The 11470-nt window shown below is 40.5% G+C and overlaps 1 protein-coding gene across 1 annotated transcript in view; it reads right to left on the bottom strand.

The window, feature by feature from the left end:
* Positions 1–817: 817 nt before the first annotated feature.
* The window catches only part of vezf1b (vascular endothelial zinc finger 1b), a 12426-nt gene continuing 1773 nt past the window's right edge, over positions 818–11470 (bottom strand). Inside the window, 5 exon segments of the mRNA XM_072691089.1 lie at positions 818–1851; positions 1853–1975; positions 2343–2533; positions 4151–4220; positions 4584–5341. Of these exon segments, the coding sequence (XP_072547190.1) occupies positions 1620–1851; positions 1853–1975; positions 2343–2533; positions 4151–4220; positions 4584–5341 (1374 nt within the window). The 3' untranslated portion in view covers positions 818–1619.

The raw sequence follows: 11470 nt of genomic DNA, 5'->3' as shown, positions 1-11470 counted from the left end.
AGCTTTTAGTTTGGATATTCCCTCTGCTGTCTAAAGACAGCCTTAGTAAATAAAATGCAATATTTGTTGAGTCATGACGGTACATCCGAGGCCCTTGTATAAAACCACAACTGCGGCCATGACTAAAGTATGGACACATTCAGCTGATGATCTCGTTTGTTCAGACTCACCCCTAAAGCACAGAACATATACTCATAAGGAGGGCAACACTTACAGACTAAGTCAGAGGGAATGGAACAAGCTAGCAGTTCAGCCTAGATATTGCTTTTGCCATCCATAATGGATGAAATACTTTGCCTTGGTTCATAACTAACATCTTACGGTCATGTGGAACAGAGATGAGGGTCATGGATGTACACCAAGCCGACAAACTCTGAACAACAGATGGCAGTTTTGGTTTCACAATAATTAATGAACAAACAAGAACAACTAACAAACTGAACCACATTCATAATGGACAGTTTCTTTCTTTTCTTTTTTTTTTATCAGAAATGATTTGGGACATTCCAGGAACATCACTGTTTTTAAAAATAAGGAGACAATGGTTTAGTGTATTAAATAAGCAACCAAAAAAAAAAAAAAAAAAAAAAAAAGTTTGTTGAGTGTCAAATGAATGTGTTTCTCTCAGCAAAGACCCTGAGCAAAGGTCCATGGGAGTACAGCCCTCATCCTTGCAAATGGAAGAGTAAAGAAATATTGACTTAACACCCTCAAAAAGATTGTTTATATCATGGGGGACCCCTTTCAGCATGCTGGTGATATCTACATAAAGGAAGTCTAACTCCTCCACCCCCCCCCCCCCCCCCCCCAATAAAACATTATCTCATAATACTGCCATCAGAATATCACCGATAAGATATGTTCTCAGTGCAAGACTTGTGTCAAATCACTACTGTAATGTCCAACACCCACTAAGCGGAAGGATATCCCAGCTATTGATAACATTACTTAGAAACTAGAATAACAGCTACAGTTTTAAGTGGCTTACAAAACTGTGAAACCACTTCGCCTCGGAACAGCTTTCCTTACATACATAGTACTGTTAAAAATATAAAATAACCATCTTCCACCAATGGAAGCCTCTGTCCCTTTTGTAGTACACGACTCAATGCATAAAACTAAGAAATACTGATGAGCAAGCTAAAATAACAAACAGTTCATAAAGTCCTCACAGTTCATAAAACCGTTAATACCAGTCACACACACACTATTTGATGGAGCAATTTGCTCCTCCTCAAATGGCTACTGGCAGAGTTTTTCTGGCACTAGCAAAGTGAAATCACCAAACATACAGAATGTCAGGCCTCCACTCCATGCATTAACTACTTATTTTCTTTCTTAAGCAAGTTCACTAAACTCTAGACAGTCTGGGTCTGCTTACTCTGTAGCCAAAATAAGGATAACCAGAGTGCCACCTAACATCTAATAGACCTTCACTTCTCCTCATCTGCTGTTGCTGCTGCTGCGGACTGTCCGCACTAGCTTGTAGCTCCTACCCCACATCCCTTCCATGCCCTTTCTTCACACAGAAACCATGCTACTGAAGGAAGACCAGAACAGAAGACAATGTTTTAAAATAAAACACGAGGGTTGGACGTGTATGAGTGGGACCTGTGATTCTACCAGGGTGGGGAAGAAGGCAGGACCTGGGAGAGGAACGGCATGCTCTCCATAGGTCTCATGGCGATGTTCAGAGGGCCAGTGATGTTCATGGACATGGGCGTGGTGATGGCCACCGGATGGGCGATGTTCATGGGCGCCGTGGCTGGTATATTGACTGAGGCGATGGTGACTGGGTGCTGCAGGCTGACCGGTGCGGTGATGTTGACTGTGTTGGAAGCGATGGTTATTGGAAGCGATGGTTATAGGGTTGCTCACTGTACCACGGTTCATGCTCGTAGTGCTGGCGACGGCCGAGGCAGTGACTGGCGTGGCTGAGACAGAGTTGCACACGTTATTAGTGTCTGAAAGGAACAGGAAAAAGGAGGGGGTTTTTAGTATCAATCAAATTAAAAACTTTTGCAAATTCTCTACTAATCTCAATTTTACATTTTATATTCCATATTTTTACAAGTAATGTCTTTCCATCTGACATTCGTGCGTACTAATAAGTTCAGAACATTACAATAAAAAAATATTAAAAATCTAAAAGCTACACATCTAGATTGTGGAATCACTGTTGCAATTTATTTAGTTTGCCCTTCTGAATACTTTGCCTGACGTGTGTGCCTGACTGCAGGAGCAGCTCCCTACAGGATGACTACACAGTGGCAAGCGAAGGTGTGGCGTTCTGGTTTGGGGTGGCAGGGGCAAGTGGAGGCCAGGAGGAGGTGGAGGAGGAGGAGGAGGAGGAGAAGGCTGCATACCTTTGTTTACAGGAGGAGGTGAAGCCGGTCTGGCCGTGAGTCTTCAGGTGGCTGGTGATGTAGGCGGCGCTCAGCATCTTCCCGCAGATGTTGCAAGTGACCTTGCCCTCATGGCGGATCATGTGTGAGCGCAGACGGTCTTTGGTAGCGAAAGCAGACGTGCAGGCCTGTCACAGACAAGGAAAATAGGAATATATATAATATTCTGAAAATATGCACCAGACACTCCCTATAGCCATTACAGTCCTATAGTGGAAGTTGCACATTGCTATAGATTACATGGATAAGGCTGGTAGGTACATTTCCTTTTGATCTATTGACATTATGCAAGAAAACTGTCCACCATGTTTTCAAACCTGCAACCAGCTGTCTGTGCAGTAGAGACCAGAGGCAGAGCCAGACTTATTTGGCTCTATTCATTTAGTAGACCTGCCCCCTTCTCCCTAACCAAGTCTGTCTCAGACCGCCTCCACTGAGCTAACAGAGCAGAGGCAAAAGCAGATTCCTCACCCCCCTTTTTGTTTTTTACCCCAGTTTGTCTGGTCAGTACAATGTTTCAACAGTAAAAGTTCATGTATCCATCTAATGAACAGAAACGATGGTGCAGACGGTTACTTCCAGACTTCCAGCTGTCATTTACTTCATTCTTAAGTGTATCCACACCTTCTTGCAATATAGAAGGATATGGGGTTTAAAAAATATTAGCACAGGGGAAACTAACTGTTTGAATTAGACACTGAATTTGGAAAGACAGTTTGCAGGAGAATGGAAAATGGTCTATTTGTCTGTTGAAACATATAGGGATGGGCAGAGCTACATGTAATACTGCAACCAGCCTGCAGAGGCCTGTGGTCTTTTTACTTTCAAGAGACATTGTGATGTCAGACTCAATAAACATTAAACATTTATTGACTGATAACCGTTTTGTAACAAAAATATATTCAAATACATTTTACAATGATTCTATATTTCTCAGTTGATTAAAATCAAATGGAAATATTACCAAAACCTAAGCCACTGTTAAAGCTTGAATCGATGCACACAGGCACCAGGCTCAAATGCTCAGCTGGTATTACATATCCGTTTTTATAAAAGCATTTAATTTGTCCTCTATGCTCGTCATTATCTTAACTGATTATTCTTTAAATACATGCAGACATTTTAAAAATAAATATGAGGTTCTTAGTCATTTATAATGGAGCATGGCCAAAAATATATACAAAAATAAACCAAAAGTAAACCACGCCATATGTCATGTGTAGTTGCCCAATGTAATTGCAATGAAATTGGCATTGACAAAAATGGCCTAAATATATCCAAAACAGGCTCAGGGTTATAGAAGTTAAAGCCAAGTGTCATCTACAATGGTTTCTGTGGTCTCATTCTGGGTTTACCAGAGTACAGCAATAGTAATACATCTGAACTGAATAGTGCTGAAAGTGCTGCTAAACGGTTCTAACCGTGTGTACAAGTTTATTATAAACAAGGATTTGAAGTTTCAGACATGCACATGTCCAGTGGCCTTCAGGTTTTTTGGCAGTTGAATGCGGTGATATTTATATGTTGGCCACAGAGAATAAAAGCTGCAGTGCTGTTAACATGATAGATTTTTAACATTTTAATTTTAAAAGTTTGCTCCCACCATAGACTTTTCTTTGGAGTAACCAGCTGTACTGAATGGGTTGTTACAGAAAGCTGACTACACTGTCTGAAAAACAATTCCAGATGAACAAACACGTTTCTCACAGATGTACCCAATACCAACTAAAGACGTGGCGTCTTACCGTTACTTGGCATTTAAACGGTCGTTCTGTGGAGTGAACATGCTTAACGTGACAGCTGAGATGATCTGGCCTGCAGGGGGAGAGAGAGAAAAGTGAAATGGGTGAGTGAAAAGACTCACACTGAGCTTAAAATGTTAAAATTTCAGAGAAAGAGGGGTAAGAGAGAATGTCTTAATAATTACTGATATTCACAGTAGCTAATCTGGCAAACGTGTAATTGCACATGTACTTGAAAAATACTAAAATACTAAAAAATGACTATAATTTAACTGAGTTACTCTTAGAAACCTTTATTTAACAAAAGACAAAAATTAAGCTGCTATTATAATAACTACTGTCGTCTCCACTTTCTTAACCACTCCAGCTCTGTGTGAAACCCACATGTTTAGATTATTCCAAATCTGGGGATGACGAGCTCTCATGCTCTACTCACCTGGAGAAGCCCTTCCCACACACGGAGCAGATATAAGGTTTATGCACGCCTCCGTCATGTGAGCGTACGTGGTAGGTCATGCGGTCCTTCCTCTTGAAACGCTGGTGACAGATGGGGCACTCAAAGGGCTTTTCATCAGAGTGCGAGAGCTTGTGCCGGTTTAAATGGTAGACGTCCCGGAAGGCTTTGCCACACATCTCACAGCCATGGTTCTTCTTCACCGGCTTGGGAGGTTTTTTAGGCACACTGGGCTGCTGTTGCTGGGGCAGGGCAGACATCACGCCGAGCGCTGTTGAGGCCGAGGTGGTGGCTGTGGTGAGGATGCCCGCTACGGTGGAGACATAGGAAGGGTTGCCGTTGTTGTCCCGCGGGACTGTGGAGATAAGAGGCACCATGGTGGGCGCGGTGGGCGTCTTCTTGGGCCGAGACACCATCTTGATGCCCGTGTGGCATGACTCGTGCCGCCGCAGGTGGTAGCTGTCCCGGAAGGCCTTGTTACAGTAGCCGCAAATAAAGGGCGTTTTGGACTTGGGCTCTTTCTTGATCACCACTGGACCCCCTCCACCCCCACCTCCTCCTCCCCCACCTGCACCACTAGCCACATTGTCCTTGAGAAGATCTGTGGCACTGATCGGGGGTTTCTGGTCCAGTGGGATGGGCAGCACAGGCTTCTGGTCTTGTGGTTCAGCTGAGTTGAGGAGGGGCAGCAGGCTATTCTGACCCACCTGATGCTGGTGGTGGAGCGCTTCATTTGCCTGCTGGAAATGAGCAGAGACAACATGTTTTCATTCATCTGAAGATCTGAAAAGACAGACAGGTGTGTCTAATCATCACAAATTTGGCCATAATACAATCAAACTTTGCTTCCCTGAAACCTTCTTAGTACAAAGATAAAACTGTAGGCAGTGGTGGCTCAGTGAGTACAGTGCTGGTTGGATTCACAGGTTTGTGGAATCCTAGAGGTCACTCTTGGGCCCTTGAGAAAGGCCCTTAAACTCTTTGTTCAAGGAGCACCTAGCGCTGCTTTCTCCTTTCTTCTCCCAATTTAGTACTGCCAATAAAGTAATTTGAGGCTCCCCCTAGCACTGCTCGCGACACAGTATGGACTTAACACCAGCAACCGCCTGTTTTCAAACTGCCGCAGATGCGGCAACGCCAGGCCACCGGCACGCTCGGAGGAAAGCATCAGTTCTCCAACACATCAACCAACAGATGTCTGTGGTGGGCCAACAACGCTTTTAGAGTGATTGCGGCAGAGCAAGCCATTTACTCACACAGAGAGAGCACAGCTAATTGTGCTCACTCTTACTCCAGCCACTGATGGCGTGACAGCAAGGCTCTGAATTCAAACTTGCGACTCCCGGGCCATAGTGGCAGCGCGTAAGACTCAAGACACTCCGAGTCCCCTGACCCTGGCTTTCTAAGCAGAGATATGCAAAGTTAAGAATTTTATTGTACTTTATTATTAATTATTATTATTATTATTACTACTACTACTACTACTACTATTATTATTAGAAATCAAGCAATCATCATACTAAACATACTACCAATTGAGAAGATTTACCTCAACATATTTTTGGGACCCTGACTGTCTTCAAGACAATCTCTTATGGAATGGATCTTAAGCTAAGAGCTGAATTTATGTAACCCAACAAAAGTCTTAAAAAAGAAAGAAAAAATGTTGGTCATGAAATGTTCCCACGCTTTAGAATTCAGAGTTAAAATGCTCATGGCAGGGACTATTTATTTTGCATTAATATAATTTATTAATATATATAAAAAAATAGAGCTGCACAACATATCGTTTCGCCAACTTCCTTGATACAAAAGGAAACATCTTTGCCATCACAGACAGATTATATCTGCCAATATTTTTTTTAATTGTACTCTGATCTTGGATAGACAGCGTGCATTATTATATCATGGTATGTCGGATCACTGAACTCTCTCTGGAAAAAGCTGAACATTCCTATATTAATATTTATATCCCTAGATTTAATATTGTGTGTATGTATAAAAAGAAAGAAAGAAAGAAAGAGAGAGAGCACAAAATACTGCACTGCCAGTTTTTCCAATATCGTGCAGCCCTCAAAATAATGCTAATACAATTTAACATTTTTGATTAAACATTTTAGGCATATCTGCATCTTAAAATACAAGATAACATTGTTTTCTATTATTATACAATAATGCTGAAAGCAGGACAGTTGGGGCTTTATCTTTGATAATGTTTTTAAACTCGCTTTTTGGATCAGTTTGACTGAGTCAGAGTTTGACCGAGTGATATTATCTGACAGTGTGGACATCAAGCCCAAAGCAGACTGACCGTGTTAAATCTTTATCAGAAATAGAAAGTGACTCATTTCCAGAGCATCTGTGCAACTCGGAAAACAAGCAGCTCTGCCTGAGACTCAGCAAGATGCAGAATGATGAGCAGTCGTGCGAGACAGAAAGAAAGAGATAGAGAGAGATGCATAGATAGAGGGAGCGGGAGAGAGGGAGAGAGAGAGGGAGAGAGAGAGAGAGAGAGAGAAAGAGAGAGAGATACATTTTAGCTACTAAAGAGCCAAAGCTACACCCAGGTCAATCGTTTATGTTTAAATACACAAATAAATAAGTGACGTTGGGCCAGGGCATCAAAATCCGAGCTCATCCAGGTGGTAAACTGCTGACATGCTTTTAGAAACAGAATTCCACCCCAGCGTACATGTAGCACAACATAACCTGTTCTAAATAGATCAAATCACCACTGAGCACAGAGGGCCTCGCAGCAGCGTGAGCGGGACATCCTAGAGCCTATGGCACCTCTGCATAAAAAGACACATAAGCACGCTGCCACTACGGCACCTAAATCTGTAGCGTGTAAAGTGATCTCTGGCTGTGATGAAAGCAATTCCTCATGTGACCGGCCTCACAGGGCACAGGCTGTTCTGGCTGAGGGAAACGTGTCAAACCTACCTACTCCATGTGTTACAGAGCTCTCCACTGAACAACTCACAATTCACAAAAGCACAGAGGCCAGGGTCTCCACCTCTAAAAAGATTTTTTATTTTTGAAACATGCTCCATCATGTCCATTTATAAAAACTTCACTAATATAAGCAATACTATACTAACATTAATACACAGTCAACAATAAACAGCGGTTTGTGTGTGAAACACCCAGTATCAGGACTTAGTACACACTCTATATCCAACAGGAAAACACTTAGACAACATGCAATAATTCACCACAATTTTAGAAAAAGCCTAACAAACCTAAATGATTAGCCACGGCAGTCTCATTATTCAAAATCCTTTATAAAGGCAGGGACACAAAACCTAGTCTAGTAAGGAAATCTGAAAAAAGTCTAAAATTAAACTTTCCGTAGACTTCCACAGGTAACAAACACTGTTTATTACATTTGAGAATACTTTAAAGAGAGGTAGGTCAACAGCACATAAGCTCAAGAGAGGTTCAGGCCTGAACAGAGGGCAAACACAAGTTGAAAGACTACACTATCATTAAAGCCGTCTATTCTGCAGCTGCCTGCATTGTCCCATTGGTCACGGCATCTAGCGCGAGAGAAAGAGAGAGAGATTGCAGTGTGGAGGGGCATTCATGAATACAATTATGCTACTGTGAAAAATGGTAAAGCCCACAATCACCTGCAACCTCCACCGGGGTTGTCAACTGGAAACCGAAATGTAGCAGTAGACAACATAACAAATAAACATCAAGCATTAGGGCTGCACAATTTATCATATATCAGCAACGATATCACAATGTGAATATGTGCAATAGTCAGCGGGACTAAAACTGCTTATTTGCGTTCACACACATGTATACGCACATACAATGGAAAAGCCTGTAACTTGTACAAGTGTCTGAAGAAGCACCCCTTAACCAAGCAGCTAAACTGGCATCTTACTTTGAGTCTCTTATGTTTAATCATAGAGTTTATTTATCTGCCCTTTTAACACTTTACTGTACATCCTGGACACCTGACACTTAAATAATAATATATGCACATATTTATTCAGTATTGTCATATCTGCTGATACACACACTCCTAATGCACATTATTATTCATGGATTCCATTATTCATTATTATTTATTTTTATTTATCTGTATTTTTTTTATCTTTATTATTCCTTATTATTATATTGTATTTAGTGTACTGTTAGTGTAACTGCTACTGGCTGTTAAATTTCCTTATGGATCAATAAAGTAAATTATTAGCCTAATATATACAAACACACACACCATTTCTGGGACAACTTCCAGCTTATTATTTCAGCTTAGTTGAGCATATCTTGATCTTGTTGGCATTAAGGAAGAGTTTTAATTTCGGGTTAACCCCCTAAAATCCCAGCTATATTAAACCCAGAGGCTTGCTATTCTGCAACTAGAGTGACTTGAGTGCAAACAAGCTGATTATACCCTAAGGTACAGAAGTGTGTCATAAAATTTGTAATCACCGGTGGGTCCTGGGGTGGTTAATGTAACACTTATCCTGGATATAACAAAATCCATTAAACACTGTATATTCTCTCTCTCTCTCTTATACATACATAACACATCTAACCTTTATAGGGGAAATAAAATGTAGCCACTTCTCTTTATGGTTTATGTACATTTACAGAAACTATTTCATAGCACACTGATATTAGTATTACATTAGTATGTTAACATTACTAAACACTGTGAGTGTTCTGTATATTTGAGGTTAAGAAATGTGACTCCTGACCACTGACCGCCATATCAGACACAGTTAACTGCAAGGAGGTAATGAGAGAAAAAGGCAAAAACAAAAACTGGAAAGTCAGGCAGAGCTCAAATAAATATAATCTCAAATCACACAGCAGAGCACAAATAACAATCTAATATATATATTATTATTATTTTTTTTTAACTGACCGATACCCCACACTGATGAGTAACTGATTATACAAATCAAAGATGCTGAAAACCCACAAATTCAAAGAAGAACCAAAAGCTTGTTCAGGCCAAACAATTTAATCTGAATATATTAATGATCCAAAAGAGCCATCGATTGTTCCAAAACAAATGTGCCACATTCTCTAAACCTCCATCTCATCAACAACACATTACTATAATTGCCACTTTATTTAAAACAAAATCACTTTAACACCTGCAAGTTCACTCTGAAGGTACTCTGGTACCTTCATGTGCTATAAAACTCATTACAGACAGATTTCCAAGATGGAGAAAATGTGGCTGAACGAGTGTGAGATACACGGTGTAAGACAGGTCTGCTGGTGTAAGATAGGGGTTATTATTCAGATAAGAGTTGTTATTAAGACTGGAATATATTAGATAATGCATTTGCATCTGGCTGAATCTGTGTGAAGAGTGCTCTCTCTCTCTCTCTCTCTCTCTCTCTCTCTCTCTCTCTCTCTCTCTGTGTGTAAAGCTTGATGCATGATAGAGCAGCCAGACAGACACTTCAGACTGCGCCAGTGGCAGGGCGGCCTGCTGAGCCTCCTCGCTGCTCTGATAATTCAGATTCAAATCCACTCTGAAGGCTGAACATCAACATCAATAGTAATGCAGAAGAGTGGAAACCAAGGACTAAGGAGTGTTGATAAAACACCACCACAATATTAAAACATTTAATAAAGCACACACATTTTCATTAAATCAGATGACTTTGTTTGCATTAATCAAGGTAAATACTACTGAACCAATGAGCACTGGTACTCTAGGGTAACAGATGGTCTTCTAACCCTTAAAGACCCTGTTTTGACATTACACAGTGGTTCACATTTCTATCAGCATGGTATTACGGAACATAATGTTAGCACTAAGGATGTACTGATATGTGAATTATGGACTGATTCAGATCTTCCATATCTTCCTATACATGTCTGTCACTGTCTATGCTGATACACACAATTACAAATATTTAAATAATAAAGTTTGAATGATTAAAATCTAATCAACGGTCTGATTTGCATCAATGTATTTAGTTGGAACAGACCAAAAAAACAACTCGCTTTAAAAACGCTATCAATCAATTAAGAGTACAGTGATTTGTATTAAATGTTTCCTACATCATTTAGTATGTTTTACACACCACAACTTAGTATGGTCTTATACTAAATTATACTATATTTAGTCAGTGTGGTCCACCAGATGCTCATAAAGCATATAGTCAAAAAAACTTTAAAATACTGCCATATTGCCCACTTCTATATCTGCTGACCCAGATATGATTACTATATCACTGTGCACCTTAATAATCGATCAACATCACTAACACTGAAAATCAGTACATTTGGGTGCACCAGCAGTACCTGTGCACCGATACAGACAATATAAACTAGCCAGCATTAATAGATTCAGAGCAAAACCGTGGAATAAAACTTCATGGACTAATAGGGCTGTGGGTATGATGATATATACCTTAAATGTACCTAAATGAAATCGTAACGTAGCGTTATAATGCTATTCCTCTACTTGTGTAATAAAAACCGTATGACGTTTTGGATGCATTAGGCAAATGGCCAAAATGTTTTTTTTTTCCATTCCAACAGATGAGGAATATATATATAATTTGATATTATATTATGATAATATAATTATCATAATATACATACACCATGATCATCCACTCTAGTGATCTCTTACTAGTTCTAGGACTAGTCACTAGGACTCACTCTGAGCTCCAGTTTCAACTAGTTTGTCAGTAAGTACTCAAGCCAGGATTTACTTGAAGAAACATATTCACCTGCCTCTTTCCATTCATTTACTCATTGTTCCGAGCAGGCTGGCTGAATTTGCTCTACTGCAGCACTAAGTTTCTTGTCTGCTACAGACGGATTAAGAGATGCCTGTTGGGAGCCGGACAATGCCACGCTTATGAATAACCTCAGACGCC

This window comes from Salminus brasiliensis, chromosome 11 (assembly GCF_030463535.1).
Source record: "Salminus brasiliensis chromosome 11, fSalBra1.hap2, whole genome shotgun sequence".
Classification (NCBI taxonomy): Eukaryota; Metazoa; Chordata; class Actinopteri; order Characiformes; family Bryconidae; genus Salminus; species Salminus brasiliensis.
This window is presented reverse-complemented; position numbering and strand designations above follow the sequence as displayed.